This window comes from Nymphalis io, chromosome Z (genome assembly GCF_905147045.1).
Source record: "Nymphalis io chromosome Z, ilAglIoxx1.1, whole genome shotgun sequence".
Taxonomy (NCBI): domain Eukaryota; kingdom Metazoa; phylum Arthropoda; class Insecta; order Lepidoptera; family Nymphalidae; genus Nymphalis; species Nymphalis io.
The window spans coordinates 4,739,189-4,757,890 of NC_065918.1; the positions used below are offsets into that span (position 1 = coordinate 4,739,189).

Consider the following 18,702-nt stretch of genomic DNA (forward strand, 5'->3'; position numbering starts at 1 on the left):
TTTTTAGAATTTTAGATGTTTCTGCAGTAATGTTTAAAAATTAAAAGTATAAAATTAATAAGTAGTATTTGTAGGTATTAATCGTAGACAGAGAAACTAATAGACGCAATGACGATTTCCTTCTCACTTACACAAGAAAGAGAACAAAAATTACGTTACAAATGGCCTAGACAGAGATAGAATTATCAAATCTTTTGTCCCTTTTATCCCTTAACCCGTAACCAGAATGCAGTTGGTGCGTACATTGTGTTTATTGTTTAATTTTTGCTTATTTTTTGTTAGAAAACGATTCTAATCCAGTTAAAAGACAGATAAACAATCCTTATATCATATCGAATGTTATACAATGGTGAATTGTCGTACTATTTCACGTTAAAGCGATAGCAAAAAAAAAAAATAGTTTCTCGGTGATCATTATTTATGCCATAGCATAACGTAACCTTATATCGCATTAAAATCCTAAAGATAATAGGATTATATATAAGTGCTGCCAGCGTCAGCTAAAAATGTCCTGTATTTCAAAAAAAATATCGACTCGTCGACAATGTAAACAAATAAATACGGAGTCCAATAATAGCCTAAACTGCTTCGTTATATATAAATATGGTATTTTGATTTATTTTTTCTCCTATTTATAATTTCTAATGACAACATTATTTAACATTCTTCATGAATTTATAATATTATTACTTTTCGAGTCAAGAGGTTAACAAAGAAATATATGCGGCAACCATTCTTTATTAATTATTTAATTGAGTGTTTCAGATTTCAACATCTGAGGAGAATGCTAATCCAATACCAAATAAAGATGCTGAAGTACTATTGATAATGGAAACAAAAACAAACTATGCAACGGTTTTTGGGTGTAGATGGAAAACAAAAAAAAATCAATTAAAAAAATGTATAATAAATATTAAAAAGTAAAATTTAATAACCTCATTTTGTTTTAATTAAATCCTGAAAATTGTCTATCTCCCAAAACATGGAATGCAGTTACTATGGCAACATTATACGCACACATTGACAAACTATCTCTGTCTCAATCGCGGCTTCACGGCCCGTTGGTCTATTAGTTTCTCTGTCTACGGTATTAATCAAACTAAGCACTTGCTATTTCAAAGGTGTTAACAATAAAAAAAAAAAACAATTTTAAATATTACAGAACAGTTCCTTCTAAAACACTTAATTTATATAAATTTATTTACTAAAATGGCCACAGTCTTTTACCAATGTATGATAAATAGATACATAAAAACATTATATAATATATTTTATTACAAAACACCTTACAACTTAACAAAATTAAAATATTCACGAGCAAATATTCGCACAGCACATAATGTTTTCATATACAATATAAAAATGTAATTTATGTCTTTTATCAATTCCTTAGTCCGTGGCCAACAAAAATGATGTTATATCATACAATTTCGAGATGTCAAACGGCGTCTAATATCATATTTTAACTAAAGTTTTCTTAATAGAAATAATTAAATTACAAATGTGCGTAATTATTTAGTCGTAATTTAAGGTAAATAATTAAAACAAAATCAACACAATCTTCGTGGCCATTTAACTAAGATTACATTACATTTTTACTAAATAGACATCAATTGATTAAATACACTTACGATTATTTCATATATAGACAACAACAGTGGTTAATAATAATCTAGCTACGTTTATGCATGCCAGTATAATAATACTATTGACGGTAAAGAAAAATAATAAACTAAACTAAACAAAAATTAAGTGAAGGGCAGAGATCACGTAACTGACTAGAGGCGATAGTTGCAAAGTTTTAAGAAAAAAAATGTCATTTGAACAACGTAATTAAAATATATAAACTGATTTATATTTAATGTGAATCTAACATTTAAGTATTACACTGATTATAACTATTACATTCAAAAGTTAATAATATATTTGAATGCATTGACGAATACATTATGCTAAGTAGCCCAACAGTAAGTAAGCAAATATTTCATTCGAGGTAATCAGATCTTTTCATTGTTACGACTTCGTAAGAATCTGCATACTGACTTATATTTATGAGATAATGTAATTTAAAAATCCAATGAACAAATCAAAATGTTTTGTTTTGTTTCTTTAATCGTTTGTATAAATGTCTGCCAATTGGGCAGGTAATTTCAAATAAATTAAATCGTTTTCTATTCATCGTTTTCAATTTTAATCAATACTCTTAATATACTTAAGGCCTTTCCTCGATCCTTCGTTATAAAGAGAATTTTAAAAATGTAGTTAACATTGAAAGAAAGATATTGAGAATTTTTTCTAACGATTGTAAACATTTTCCCCGACAAATTTAAGTTTCACTATCATTATTCTTTACGAAAAGCTAACAATTATCAAACAACAACAACTTTTCTGCGAATAAGATTTAAATGTTACAAGATTACAATAAAATATCGCAATTCAGACGAGGCAAGCCTCTGTCAACGACCAAATGGGTCATTTACCCTTTTTAGTACTAGTACCACACATATACTTTAAAAAATTATATATATTTGAATTAATAAAAATAAAATGAGATATTTGAGCCGTTTAATTAATTAAATTGTAACAAGCAATATTTATGTTTCACCCTCATTATTAAATTACTAAATTACAATGTTATTAGAACGAAGCCAACGAAATAATTATTTCCAAGAAATGGTTTTGTTATTAGAAAAGTTTGATATTATGTCGATCTTAAAATTAATTAATAAATACAAGGAAAATTTAACCTAGTGTTGCAATGACCATTTCAATTTTATTGTTTTTTTTTTCGTTCGTGACAATCATCTTTTTAAAAAGTCCTTATTAGACAATTTACATTAGGGTTAAGAATAGTATAAATATTACATAAAATATCACATTTCCGAAAATGTCTCACAAAAAGATATAGGAAAGATTAAAAATAATGCATTTAACCGTTAAACTGATAAAAGTCAGTTTTGATTTACATTAAATGAAATTATATTTATATATAATATTATTTATATGTAAAAAATTAAGAATTTTAAAAATTCGCTTGATATGTTTTTGACTCAAAATAGGTTTTGGAAAACGTTCTTAAAAAAATATCGACTACCTTTTGAAAATGATATCTTGATATTAATCAGTGTAAATAACTGATGTCAAAGAATATTTTTAATGACAGTTAGTAGATGAAATGTTTAATTTTCTAATGTAGGTAAATAGTTTTTTTTATATAATATAATACTGTATAGGTAAACAAAATATGATTTGCATTAAAATAAATGTCTAAGTCTTGTAGATGGGAATTTATAAAAATAATTGTAATATATATTCTGAAAAACCAATTAAAATAAATTGTAAACAGTAACAGCGATAGAATCCTGAAGTACTTGGTTTTGGCAAGTCGTGTATTAATATCGTCTCGTTTGCATTTACATCGTTTCTCCGTAGCAAATTGCGTAGTCATTTCTAAATAGTTAACGAAAAATCTTAAAAAAAATCCAAATGGCTCGCCGTTCAATCAAAAAAAAACCTTAAATAATAAAAAAAAACTATTTAAGATAAATAAACTCGATAACGAACTTTTTAAAAGTTTGCGCTTAATTAATACTTTTTCTGACATTAATACAAATTATATATTAATTAGTTTAAAAATAACTAAATATAATATGCATAAATAATTTAATTCGTTCAGGTTATTTAATTGTCCCAAGAATCGTATGTGACGTCTGGATAAGCCCATGGTGGTCGGCTGGAGGTATGCGACGTAGTCCTATTCGTGCGTTCGTTGTACCTGAAACGCAATTAATTTTCATTGACACGATATAGAAAAAAACTGTTGTTTTATTATATATAGTGCGTAGGTACGTAGTATATTATATTTATGATTTACCTATATAGGTAGAATAGATATAGCGTAGAATGTTATTTATTTAAATAAGCTCTTATGTATCATTTCATGAGATGAGAATGAGAACAAAATAGTTACGTCTTGAATGTCGAAGAAGTTGTTATGTTTGTTTATCTTTAGTTCTTCTTCGTATTGCGTCCAATCAGGAATACTTGTTAAGTTAAAAAAGAAGGTTTTTTTCTTACCGAGTCTCAACCTGTATGTACGAAGATCCAGAGTAGCCGCGGCTTGTGGATTGTACCGGTTCCAAGTCGGCAACGTGCCAAGCCAAAAGAGGGTCCGAGAACCTAATATAGTTAAATAACGTGGTCATACACATAACACAACTCAAATATAAACGATTTCAAAAAACATCTACTATATACTCACTGATCATGGCTGCCATAGAGGCCATCGCCTTCGAAGATGTTGCGGTCGCCAGTAGGTGGTGGTTGCGTTGCGGGCGGCAGAGTGGTGCGGTCCAATGGGTTCGGTGGTGGAGGAGTAGGCGCGCGGGGTACGGGGGGGTTAGTTTCAAGAGTGGAATTCTTGATACCATACTTAAAGTACACTACCAGCCCTGTAACGATAGACAAGTATAATATAAATTAAAAATTACTTCTTTTGCTAAATTACACATTTATTTTCTATCATTATAGAAGCCATCGAAAATACTATAAACTAATATTAAGACCTATTGAGTTTTATGAAATAGCAAATATATAACTATAATGTAATTAATTCATTTCGCTGCAGCGCTTGTGACGTGAATGTTTCATTAATTATAATTTAATACATGAAATAAAAATGCAGCGACAGTAGCGCTTAATATTGAAATAGTTACCAATTATCATCCATACGGTGAATCGAATGAGAGTCAGAATCGAAAGGTTGAGAATCAGGTAAATGTTGACCATAATGGCGATCGTGGGCACGAAGGGCAGGCAGGGCGTTGCGTAGACCAGTGTAGCTCTTTAATTAGAGACGAAAATGTGAGAGTTATCAAAAACCGAAAACGGCGTTTAAAGTCTAACACATGTTATTACTATAGTTAAAAGTAAAATATTATGACTATTTTTGTGTTTAAAAATCATTCATCCATTTTATTATTTATTATCTTGTTGTACGACTAAAATAAACTCTAAGAAACATTGTAACACTCGTGTTAATTGGTCGCGAAGTAATTCTATCTATTTAAACGGAATTAAAATTATACTGATTATTTATCTCAATTGCATCATAAATTCTATATAGTTAAGAACTCGATACTGTGTTTATTTTTATCCGCATAAAGTGCTCTTGATGAATATCTATCGTAAACTTAAGGCAAGTAACACACCCATGTCACGTACCCGTATACGTGAACTAATTCACTCTCATTGACTTTCAGGAAATTGAATAACTTTAGTCTTAAGTCATGTTTACACGTTATAAATTATACATATTGTAAAAGTAATATTTATACATAAAAAGAACATTAAGAGAAGAGTATGATGGTGTCCTGTTCAGCTATTTCAGTCAATAGCAAAATGACCAGGACATATTAAAGTGCACAATTATATTATACTCAAACACAAATGTACTTTATTCCCTCAATCTTATAATCCAATGTGACGTCAAATCTGACACAACCGGAAAGAGTATAAACTCTTTCCGATTGTGTCAGATTTGTGTCAGGTTGTGACGGAAACGGCACGGAACGAGAACGGCTTTATGTACTTTCCAAGGCACTGAACCGGCACTAAAACCGTCATTTTCCAGATTTCAGAAAATTTATCAAGAAGAAAATTTAATGTTTTTTTATTAGAACGATAAGGCTTTAAACCCAGTACCTCTGGATCTGCAAGCTAACGAGGCATACAAGAGAAAAAAAAGTTAAAAAATATATCGAGACATTTGTATGAATAGAAAAAAAAATGTAAATAAAATTGACGTAAGCTCGAAATTCGGGCTTGTCCACTATTCTTTCTTTTCGATTAATCCCTTGGCAGTTTTTTAACTAATCATAAATATTTCATTATTATCTTTACAGATTTCATTTTATTATGATAAAAAATATATATATTTATAATTATTTTAAAAGATCTATGTTAATTTTGAGTGTTCATACCGATTTTGTGGTTTCCGAGAAATAGCTAGCAGTATTCCAAAGATGGCGATAAGCAGTATAACCATCACGACAGTTGTAAAGGTCGATTCGCCGGGACTTCCGTAAGCCGCAAAGATATCGAAGACGATGATGAGCACGTACAGGATGCCGACCGCCTTGATGACGTACAGACCTGAGATATATAATATTATATAATCATATAGTATGCAATTTAACCATTTAGGTAAGTCTTTATTCAATTAACAACATTTTTTAAGTATTCTCGTAAAAAAATGTTATTGTTTTGCTAAATATTTCTTCGTTCTTATTAAATTTCCACTGATGATATAAATAGGTAGGCATAGTCAATGATATATATTTAAGATTTTTTATTTTTATGAGCTGCTTGACTTGTTTTATTAAAGAAAATACTGTTTTTTTTCTTTAAAATAGAGTATTTATGTAATATCAATATTATCACAGTAGACAAAATATTAATGAAAATCAAGTAAATCGTATATCGTACCTTAAGTTTTTAGTTATCTTGTAGTATAATATGTATAATAATTTAATAATTTAAATAGTTAAATTTACCGGAATTTTCGGTAGCAGGACCGCAGTCAACCCACGGAAGAAGGCCAGGGCAGAGGTAGGACATCTCGTGCAATTTGCGGTATATGGAGTCAAAGAAGCGAGCACAACGCGAAGTACCCGTAGAACAACCTCCAGGAACAGCGCCTTTTTAAAGTCGTCAATTAATTTTTTTTTAATATTATACTTGTCTTATTCGAGTAAAACGAAATATTACATAATATATTAGGTCCTTACATATAAAATTAGCGTTTTGTCGTACTGTCCATTTGGTTAAGAATTCCAAGTTCAAATTTATAAATTCATTTAGCTGGTGCATTTGAACTTTGGCGTCGCTTATTGCCGCACAATGGAAAACATGAAATATCGGTATATTTACGAGTACGAGTTCTACCGTGGCACCAGTGCTGCAGTAACAGCTCGAAGGATTAATGTTGTGTACGGCGCTGTGTCGCAAAAGAAAACACGGTTCGTTTTTGGTTTCAACGTTTTCGTTCTGGAAATTTCGACCTTTAGAACCAATCCCGTGGACGACCGGAGACCAAAGTGGAAAATGAAGAATTAAAGGCTATTGTGGAAGCGGATCCATCACAAAGCACTTCAGAGATACCTGTATAATCTATTGAAAACTGTATTGTAAACTGTATTAATCCACTTGAAGTAAATCGGGAAAGTAAAAAAACTTGAACGGTGGGTACCTCTTGAATTGAGTGAATCGAACTTGCAAACACGCGTCGACTGCTGTGTTATTTTGCTCAACCGACACAATAATGAAGGGATTTTAAATCGAATAACTACTTGTGATAACAAGTGGATACTGTACGATAATTGTAAGTGCTCTTTGCAATGGCTGAACCCTGGAGACCCAGCCAAATCCTGCCCTAAACGAAAAATTGCTCAGAAAAGTTACTTGTGAGTGTTTGGTGGACTAGCGTCGGTGTCGTTCACTACAGTTTTCTAAAATCTGGCCAAACGATTACGGCAGATATCTATTGTCAGCAACAGCAAACCATCAAGGAAGAACTAGCTGCTAACAACCGAGATTGGTCAATCGCTCTAGGCCACTGCTGCTTCACGACAACGCAAGACCACATACTGCACAACAAACAACCACTAAGTTAGATGAGCTGCAATTGGAATGTCTGCGACGTCCACCGTACTCCCCGGACCTTGCTCCAACAGATTACCATTTTTTCCGGAATTTGGACAACTTCTTACAAAATCAGCTCCAATGCGGCAGTCCAAACCGCCTTCACAGAGATTATTGATTCTCGCCCCCATGATTTTTTTATTAAAGGGATTCATCTACCTATGAGATGACATAAGTGCATAGATAACAACGGTGCATACTTTGATTAATTAAATATATTTTTCAAAAAAAAAATTGACTTTATATTCCTCCAGTACAAAACGCCAATTTCATATATAAGGACTTAGTATTAATTAAGATACACACGCTACACACTATTGTTGATAGAAATTGATGGATTCATCATTCAGGGAATCTTGATCGATAGATGTCTAATCCTTTCTGTAACTATTTATGTTAAGTGTCAATAAAAAATATACAGCAATTTTAAATTATTTTGAAGTACCAAATCGTTTCTTGACTTACCATAGAACTTGTTTTCGGTGTTTGAGTTGACTAGGAACGCGTCATCGCGTCCGTATTCCTCACTGTCATCCCCGGGAAGAGTATCATCGGAGTCGGGTGAGCTGTGAACATACTGGTTCGCTTAGCGGAGCGCAGGCAAAGCTTTCAATGAAATTTACAATAAGCAGATGGTGACGGCCGGCCTTTCGCTATAGCAAACGTTCGCATTTGGCAACGCGTCCCAATGTTGTCATTACCTGCGGGTGACACGACGCACCATGACTCTTTGGCTGGCAGGCATTATATGAGTCGGGCCGCGAGCCTGAAACAATGGAAATGAAATAGAATCTCTTTTTTTAAACGCATCTATTGGCAATATTTTCAGAACTTGATATTTTATTTATTTTATGTAAATCACGATACCAATATTAGTAGGTATTTGTTATACAATATAACTATTATTTCTTAACTCCAGAATTAACTTATGTATAAAAAATACAACTTTGCTTATTGGTTTCTGTATTCTTTGACAAAAGAATAAGCATTTTAGACCAATAGATGATATTTATGTAGGTATATTTAATTGCACAAAATTGGAAAACGAAACTTGTATTATAAATTGCACAATTAAAATGTATGAAAAGATAATGTCACGAAGTACCTATTCTAATAATACAATATTTTTAAAACTTTTATAATGTAAATACGCCAAGAGTTTATTGTTTTTATATCAAAAGAGCAATAACAATTGTTATAAAGTTCTTTTCTGTCGCTTATCTTTTGTAACAATCGTTCAAGTCTAAAGTGCGTTGCGGTAGTTAGGAGTAACTTTGGTTCACTGTAGCGCTTCGAAATATTAGCGTAAGTTCATAAAAGACTTATTACTCAGTTAAAACTGGCGTAACGAACAAAATCTACTAAACTAATTTTAGTAAATGTTTATTATAGTAATAAATAAATAACACATTACTACTAAAAGAAAGAGGACCTTATTGTTTTGCTTTACAGTGAATTATTTATTAGATAGATTTAAGAAAGTGAGAATCTGTTTATGAAGAGAACTGATCTCAAACTTTATAATATCAAAATTTCATACTAATTTAAAGTATAAGTATTATTTACTTGGTACCGGTTAATATAATCGAAATGATTTGAACAATATGAAATTTTTGTTACACAAACAGTTTTAATACGAATAATGTAATTAAAAACAAATAAATACGTCAAAAAACATTTATGAAAAAAAACATTTAATTGTATGAAACTAACCAAAAACCCTTAAACTAAGCTAACGTAAAAAGTAATGAGTTATAAAAATGTTATGTGAAAAAGAAACTATTTTCAATTGACTTGACCCAACTGGTTGATCAGCCCACCAGGATCCCAGACATTGATGGGCAAGCACCTTCTCTACTGGACCTTCTGCTGACTTCTCACCCGGTGGAATATCGGGTTGTGGTTCAGGCTCCTCTTGGCTCTTCGGATCACAGCCTTATATCTACCAGAGTGCCACAGGCCAAGCTGCCGCCACTAGCGGTTTGCAAACGTCGCGTTTGGCACTATAAGTCGGCAGATTGGGACGGTATGCGCGATTACTATGCGTCGGTCCCTTGGAAGGAACGTTGCTTCAGTGGGAATGACCCGACAGCTAGTGCCGCTGCTGTTGCTGACGAGATCATGTTGGGAATGGAATACTACATTCCTAGCTCAGATCTCGTCAGTAGGGGTACGCGTAACCGTTGGTTCACTCGTGAATGTACCGATGCTGTATCATCTAAGCAGGCGGCATATCGCAAGTGGATCAACGGCTGCATTAGCGGGGCATCTAACATTGACTCACTGAAAGCAAACTACAATAAAAATTCCAAGTCCTGTAGAAAGACATACACGAGAGCGGATGCACAGCGCATTGTACAGATTGGTCATGACCTTGTTTCGCATCCTAGGGGCTCCCGTAGCTTTTGGCGTCTGACCAAGACTATGCAAAACAATTTCTGCCAACCTTTGCTGCCACCGCTCAGAAATCCGGACGGATCGCTAGCTCACAGTCCGCAAGAGCAAGCTGATCTCCTGGCTAAACTCTTTGCCGACAATTCCGTCATCGATCTACAATACCTGCATGTGGCCATACGATGCCTGACATTAAAATCAGGCAACGTGATGTGCGTGCGGAGCTGCAATCACTTGATGTACGGAAAGCTAGCGGTCCCGATGGAATACCAGCCATAGTGCTGAAGAAGTGCGCAGCGGAGCTGTCTCCTGTGTTAACGCGCCTGTTCCAACTTTCTCTCTCTTCGGGAAGTGTGCCGGAGGCTTGGAGAAGAGCTAATGTGCAAGCGGTTCCCAAAAAAGGGGATCGGTCTGACCCGGCAAATTATCGGCCAATAGCTATCACCTCAGTACTTTGTAAGGTGATGGAAAGGATTTTAAACAACCAACTGATCCATTACCTAGAAGATCACTGTCTAATTAATGATCGTCAGTACGGGTTTCGACCAAAACGGTCCACAGGTGATCTTCTAGCGTACGTAACACACCTCTGGGGTGAAGCTATCGACAAGCATGGAGAATCGTTGGCTGTCAGCCTCGATATCTCCAAGGCTTTCGACAGGGTCTGGCACAGAAGTCTTCTCTCCAAGCTGCCGGCATATGGTCTGCCTGCTCAGCTATGCACCTGGATTGCCAGCTTCCTACACAAGCGTAGCCTTCGTGTTTTAGTTGATGGTTGCTCTTCACAATTCTATGTAGTGAATGCTGGGGTCCCCCAGGGATCTGTGCTATCTCCTACACTTTTGCATATCAATGATATGCTCTCTCTTGGGAACATACATTGCTATGCAGACGATAGTACAGTGCATGGTGGATACCACGGACGCGCAGTGGCTGGGCGAGCGGAAATTGAGGAGAGGCGGAAGGATCTTGCCATTGAACTTGATTGGACATTAGAGCTCATCCACAAATGGGGCTCTGATAACCTTGTTGAGTTTAATGCCAAGAAAACACAAGTGTGCGCTCTCACAGCGAAAAAGTCAGCATTTTCCCCTCTTCCCTCCCTCTGTGGTACTCCGCTGGTGATACAAAGCAAAATCGCCATACTGGGTATTGACGTTCGCTGCGACCTTATTCCAAGGGATTACATCGAGGCTGTTATAAAAACAGCTTCACGGAAACTCGGAGTTCTGAACAAGGTGCGGCGTTTTTTCACGCCATAACAACTGTGCCTGCTGTACAAAACACAGGTACGCTCTTGCGTGGAATATTGCTTGCCTTTGGGATGGCTCCGCTAAGTACATACTGGAGGCCTTGGACCGGTTGCAGCAACGTGCAGTGCGCATTATTGGCGACGTAAAGGTCACAAACACCCTTGAACCTTTACAATTGCCTCGTGAGATAGCAGCACTGAGCGCTTTCTATCGACTGTATCACGGCGAGTGCTCTGAGGAATTATTCTCTCTAATTCCTGCTTCCCCCTTCCTTCTTAAGTCCACGCGAGCTGGTTCTCGATGTCAACGCCTAACTGTGACATCAATTCCATCGCGACCAAAGAAATTTGTCACCTCCTTTCTTTGTCGCACTTCCAAAAAATGGAATTCCTTACCAGCTCACGTGTTCCCCTCCTCTTACAACCCGGGTTCCTGCAAACGAGGCGTGAAGAGGCATCTTGCGGGCCGGCAGGGCGAAGGCGGCTAGTGCAGAGCGTTTTTCCCGTCTGTACTGGCCGTCGTCGCATTTGGACTCTACTACCATCAGGCGGAGTAGAGTCATTTGCTCTCCCGGAGAATATAAAAAAAAAATGTATTAAATATTGCGTCTAATATAAAAATACATGAAGATAAAAATCTTTATATATAATATTATACTTTATATATTATACTTTATAAGCGCTTTCTATCGACTGTATCACGGCGAGTGCTCTGAGGAATTATTCTCTCTAATTCCTGCTTCCCCCTTCCTTCTTAAGTCCACGCGAGCTGGTTCTCGATGTCAACGCCTAACTGTGACATCAATTCCATCGCGACCAAAGAAATTTGTCAACTCCTTTCTTTGTCGCACTTCCAAAAAATGGAATTCCTTACCAGCTCACGTGTTCCCCTCCTCTTACAACCCGGGTTCCTGCAAACGAGGCGTGAAGAGGCATCTTGCGGGCCGGCAGGGCGAAGGCGGCTAGTGCAGAGCGTTTTTCCCGTCTGTACTGGCCGTCGTCGCATTTGGACTCTACTACCATCAGGCGGAGTAGAGTCATTTGCTCTCCCGGAGAATATAAAAAAAAAATGTATTAAATATTGCGTCTAATATAAAAATACATGAAGATAAAAATCTTTATATATAATATTATACTTTATATATTATACTTTATAAGCGCTTTCTATCGACTGTATCACGGCGAGTGCTCTGAGGAATTATTCTCTCTAATTCCTGCTTCCCCCTTCCTTCTTAAGTCCACGCGAGCTGGTTCTCGATGTCAACGCCTAACTGTGACATCAATTCCATCGCGACCAAAGAAATTTGTCAACTCCTTTCTTTGTCGCACTTCCAAAAAATGGAATTCCTTACCAGCTCACGTGTTCCCCTCCTCTTACAACCCGGGTTCCTGCAAACGAGGCGTGAAGAGGCATCTTGCGGGTCGGTAGGGCGAAGGCGGCTAGTGCAGAGCGTTTTTCACGTCTGTACTGGCCGTCGTCGCATTTGGACTCTACTACCATCAGGCGGAGTAGAGTCATTTGCTCTCCCGGAGAATATAAAAAAAAAATGTATTAAATATTGCGTCTAATATAAAAATACATGAAGATAAAAATCTTTATATATAATATTATACTTTAAATTTTCTTTGGTCACATAAAAAAGTTAAAAATTAAATAACGGCATTTTTGGGTAGACATATATATGTAAATAAATATACATAATTTTATTACGATTAAATGAGATATGATTAGGTAATAATATAATATTTACAAGCTTCCACAGTGTAAAGGTAAACGAATGGTCTAGCCGCTAGCGTCAAAACAGGCGCAGATTCGATTTTGATACTCGTCGCACTTACAACGGTAGCTACGGTCTGAGGGTATGATGATGAACATCAATCTACTTTACATATATTATCTGGAAAGTTTGTTGGTCTGATGTGAAAAAAAAATATTGCATTTTATTAAGAATTCACAATTCTTTTATTAAGGAAGGTTATAATAGGAAGGTTACAATTATATCTCAATTCTACTATAAAAATATTGTCAATTTATGGCTATCGAATCGAAACATAATCGTTTACCCGTTACCCGTTTTCCTATTGTACTAACACAATGATTCAGCTGTGGTTCGGTTGAAGTTAGATCGGAATAGAATAGGGAACGTAGTCTCCAGTAACGTTTAACGCAGAGCTGCTAGAATTCATTTTAAAGCTGGAGAGTTTTTTGGTTGAACGCGCAAATCTCAAAAAAACAACAATATTATTATAATCATTCTTTAAGTGCAAGTAAATCGTTATTGAGCAAGGATAACATCATCTACCACCACCACTACCACATCATGACTACGACTCTACATAGTAGGTATATCGGTAAATATAAAACGTCAAACAATACAAATTGAAGACTGCAAGAAATTAGGATGAAACCGAAGGGAAGATACTTTTGTTTTTTAAAGAAAATTCTTAATTTTTTTCTTAATCCTTTACTGTTTTCTATTTACACGTATGTAAAATTACTATTTTTTGAAATCGTACTAATTTAAGAGTCGGAAAAGTAATCAGAAGATTATTATTATTATGCTATTAACATTAACGCAGCTTTTACCAAGATATATTTTGTACGTATAAAACGTCGGCTGTAATACTGGCTGTTGATTAGTTTTTCCGTCCATAATATAACAGCAATGTCGTGATCGTTTGCGTTTTAATAATAATTAAAATATCTATTGAATACCCTTACGTTTATTAAAATAACGCTGTCTATTGCAGTCATTCAAAATTCGAGCTAGTACGTCAAAAATATTCTAAGCACGTATCGTAAAAGGTACGGTCAGAAGGCTTTGGACCTTAAATTTCTCTTTACTTTCTAATATGAATGTATATAACATTTTCACGTAATACTAACATATTGCTGGTAGTTCGACGTAGATAATTGTTAATAGAAATAACGCACGAATGTTAGAAGGCTTAAGTAATGTAACGAGACATTAGATTTGTACAATATTTACAGTCAATTAACCTTTATTGGTAAAATTATGAATTTTATAATAATATTGTTATATTTCTCAATTAATCGTGTCGATGACAGTTAAATGGTCCTATTTTGGAACATGTCTTATCAAGGGGCGTTCTATTTCTCGACGATATTGTTGACAATATAATATACTTGAGTATATTAGATGTAATTATAATTGTTATTATATATATAACAATGGTTAGTGATTCCTGTGTTTAACGATCACATGCTCAACTTATAACATAAAAGTATTATGGCTGCCAGTTAAGAGGAATGTAATACATATAACAGTTGTTTGTTACAGAGAGTAAGTAGACGTTACAATTCTTTGTGCAAATTAATTCTTTGAGGCAGTTATTCATAACAAGGTAAGGTAGGTTTATGTTCAATCTTGGTGTTTTATGTGTTTTAACGACATTGACGACAACGAAGTGGGAGGGGGGATGTGGGACTCACAGACGGTGAGACTATGTGGTGCCTAATTTATAAAGAAATGTATAAAGTATTCATTTTATGATAAAGGTCACGAACATTTGCTTAGTATAAGTATATGATTATTATTTGTATGTGTCATAAACACGCAAAGGTAAATATTTTCTTCTAACTTAACTGATACATATTTTTACTTTACAAAAAATATCTATATCTAATATACAAATATTCGCTGTAAATTTTAATGAAATGTTAAATGATTTAAATGAGATTTATGTCTTTGTTTATGATATAAGGACATGTGCGGTTCTAATAAAAATTGGTTATAGTTTTTGTTTTATAAAATATTGCGTTGGTTAAAAAGCTAAATTTTATTTAAATTTAAAAAAAATGAGCCAAGTCCTTCGAGCCGTTTTTGAGATACACAAATTATGTGTATTTATATAAAATAATTGTTGATTTAACTTTATAATATAGTCCAAATATTGAAATTAATTTTCCTTTGTCAGTCTCATACGCATACGAACATATACATGCCATCATAGCATATTGAACGCTTGAATGTATGTCAGATTCTACGGCATTATACTTCTGACATACTCGTAGTACAGTAGACGCGCGAGATAAGTCGGGCGATGGTATACAAAGAAATGTAAAAAGGCATTTCAACGTATATTCATTAACAAGAGAAATATAAAATAAATGTTATCGGTTTCCGAAATTTAAATAAAGTGAAGGCTTTTAATTCATTTTAATGCCTTGAAAATATATCAGATAAGCGAATAAATGAAAAAAAAATCAAAGGTTTATTGTTTTGTATGTATTGTCGTGTCAGCTTACAAGATCCAAATTCCTTTTAGATTTGAGACTGAAATTCTAAAATACTTTTGTTACGAAAATGTCGAACAATTAAAAAGCACTAAATGATCAAAGGTTTCACCTCAATGTCTTTGAATATTTCTATAATATTAATATAGTATCTATAATATTCGACAGTACGCCAGAAGGCTACGTGTGAGTAAGGTCTATGCCGGATATATTTGTCATATTGAATTGATAGATAAACAAGACTTAAACTAACTTAAGCATTATAGGAAGAACAGAACAATTTTCTGGAAATATTTTTTTTGAAATTAAGTTAATTCCAATTTCAATGTTTTATTGATAATAAACAAAATCTTTATTTATTTACAGTACTATTAGTATTTTCAATTCAGCTATTTGATTTAAGTCTGAGTTAAAAAATTTAAGCCGATCGTACATGGAAAAGAATCAAGTTTCGCTCATCAAGTTATGCTTCAACTTTTAAATTTTTTAAACAATATTTTTTGTCGAAAATGTTTGTTTTAGAACACTTAGTGAAATCATGGTTTCAATTTTTATAAATAGGGAGCGATAAAACACCATCAGCTCGATTTGAAGTAAAAAACTTAATAAGTAAATTTCTTATCATAAATTCCAATATAATAATAGATTTAATTTTTTATGTATAAATGTTTATACTTACGAATGAAGATTCGCGTTGAGCAGAAGCTGCGCCTTCCGGGTCATTTGGTGTACGGAGGCTTTGCGGCAAGAGTTCGATAAGGTTATCGGTATGCGGCTGGTAGCGAAGAACCAGTACACAGGTAGACACCAACGTGTAGGCAAGGAGAGTACCTAAGACATAAATACATTTTAGTATCGGAAGAACACGCTTTATTTTAATTTTATCATTTACTTTATCATTAACATAATGTTATTAAAATATTAAATTTAGCTGTACTATCGTTGAATCTTTTAAAAAATAATAGATAACGGTAGAGAATATGAATAAGAAAATTCATTTCCATTAATATGAACCCCTAGACATTACACATTTATTTATATAAATATATAATATTTAATATGTTATAACAACAGATAACATGTAATGCATACAAGAACAATAAATAATTAAATACATTACAAATCCGATCGAGATTGTAAATGTATATACAACGATTTGTTACTTAATATAACTGTAAATAAGCGAGACTACTTAACAGTTTAATTTGTATAGAGACAGTGACAAATATTGTGGAAACACAAAAGGCAAATATAAACTTACTCAGTCGAGTTTGGGAGGGTGTGATATTGTATTAAAATGTTATTAACGCTAAATTATGTTACAGGGTATGATTTAAATACACATATATATATATATATATATATATATATATATATATATATATATATGATACAACAATATATGTTGCAACTTAATATATATATATATTATTAAGTTTATATACACATTTGTGTGTGACTTTATCATTGGAATTTAGATACATTCTAAAGAACAAACTTTAAACAGCCCAGGAGTGTTTTCTGTAAGATCTGACTTCATTACTAACACGTGAAATTTTGACCACCTACTCATGGTGATATCTTTTGATGCGCGTATTCTTCTTGAAATGTTATAATCATTATGGCCAATGTTGCATTTCAATTTCTGATATTTTCAAGACAGTTTTCTACGTTAAATTTAGAAATAATAGCCTTATTGCAAATATTTGTGTAATGCCAGGAAGTTAAATGCGTCATTGACTATAATAATAATAGATAAAACGAAAAAAATTAACGTACACATTGCACAAGTTTGATGCGAAGTGACCTCTTATGTAGTGGAACTGCTGAGTTTGCTTAGATAAACGACTTTTGACGAGCCGGTTGGCGTGGTTGGTAGATAATTGCCTTTTCACGCCGAAGGTTGTGGGTTCGATTCCCACCCAGGACAGACATTTGTGTCCATGTACATGTCTGTTTGTCCTGAGTCTGGGTGTAATTATCTATATAAGTATGTATTTATAAAAAGAAAATAAGTATGTGTAGTATATCAGTTGTCTGGTTTCCATAGCACAAGCTTTGTACAAGCTTAATTTGGGATCAGATGGCCGTGTGTGAAAAATGTCTCAGGATATTATAATTATTATTATTATTATAAACGGTATTTATAGATGTGTTCTTGGTTACTCTTATTGCAACTACGTCATGAGTTGCAGCTCGCGAATAGGTTATATGGTTAAATAAATAATATTAGGTATAAGTATATAGAATTTGTTACATCAACAGCTTAATATATATAACATACTTTCTAAACATACATTCTTAAGACCTAACATTTAAATGTATGATTATTATTTATAGGTAGGAATTATGTGATTGTTTTGAGAAAATGAATTTATTTTATTTTTCCCACGGAATATTACCTCGGCAGCAAAGTGAACTATTTAAAACAATTTAAGTGGTTTCTTAAGAAAATAGAAGGATCTCAGCTTTCTGTAATTCGAGTAAAACAATTTTAAATAAACAAGTAATTCAAAGAAAAAGCAAGCATTAGCAATGCATTGGATTTATACAGAAAAATGTATAGTATTACCTTACCTAATAATTTATTATTAATATTTATTTATTGAAAAAATAATTATGTAAATGAAAAAAAAAAACTAACGTTTTTTATTTCTTAAATATTATTACTTTAAATGTGTTTTCGGCCAGGGAACTGGAATGGCGATTCAAAGCAAACGTTGCTAGCATTCTGGCCATTTTACTAGTGGTAGTACCTGCGTAAGTACCAACCACTTATCAGATATTATTGTGAGCTAATGTAACAGGTACAAGGGAAATAACATCTTAGTTCCCGAGGTTGATGGCGTATTGGCGACGATATGGAACGATTTCTTACAGTGCCAATGGCTATGGGCCGTGGTGATCACTTACCATCAGTTGGCCTATTTCCCAGACCACCTATCTATTTTATAAAAGAAAAGACATTTCATGGATAAGATTTGTAGAATGTTCATATTTAAGCCCTCTATCTATCAATCTACGTATGCTAAGTATTTTTTTGTTAATCAAATTTTCAACTACAGGAAAAAATACGTAAGGAATTAAAAAATTACAT

At 33.6% G+C, this 18,702-nt stretch overlaps 1 protein-coding gene across 1 annotated transcript in view; it reads right to left on the bottom strand.

Annotated features, from left to right (window-relative positions):
- Window positions 1-3,681: 3,681 nt before the first annotated feature.
- LOC126780610 (probable cationic amino acid transporter) overlaps window positions 3,682-18,702 on the bottom strand; it is a 72,629-nt gene continuing 57,608 nt past the window's right edge. Inside the window, exons 9-17 of the mRNA XM_050505222.1 lie at window positions 16,285-16,436; window positions 8,403-8,467; window positions 8,167-8,267; window positions 6,555-6,698; window positions 5,982-6,153; window positions 4,716-4,843; window positions 4,262-4,451; window positions 4,078-4,179; window positions 3,682-3,775 (exon numbers count right to left, since the gene is read on the bottom strand). Of these exons, the coding sequence (XP_050361179.1) occupies window positions 3,682-3,775; window positions 4,078-4,179; window positions 4,262-4,451; window positions 4,716-4,843; window positions 5,982-6,153; window positions 6,555-6,698; window positions 8,167-8,267; window positions 8,403-8,467; window positions 16,285-16,436 (1,148 nt within the window). The remainder of the gene's footprint in view (window positions 3,776-4,077; window positions 4,180-4,261; window positions 4,452-4,715; window positions 4,844-5,981; window positions 6,154-6,554; window positions 6,699-8,166; window positions 8,268-8,402; window positions 8,468-16,284; window positions 16,437-18,702) is intronic.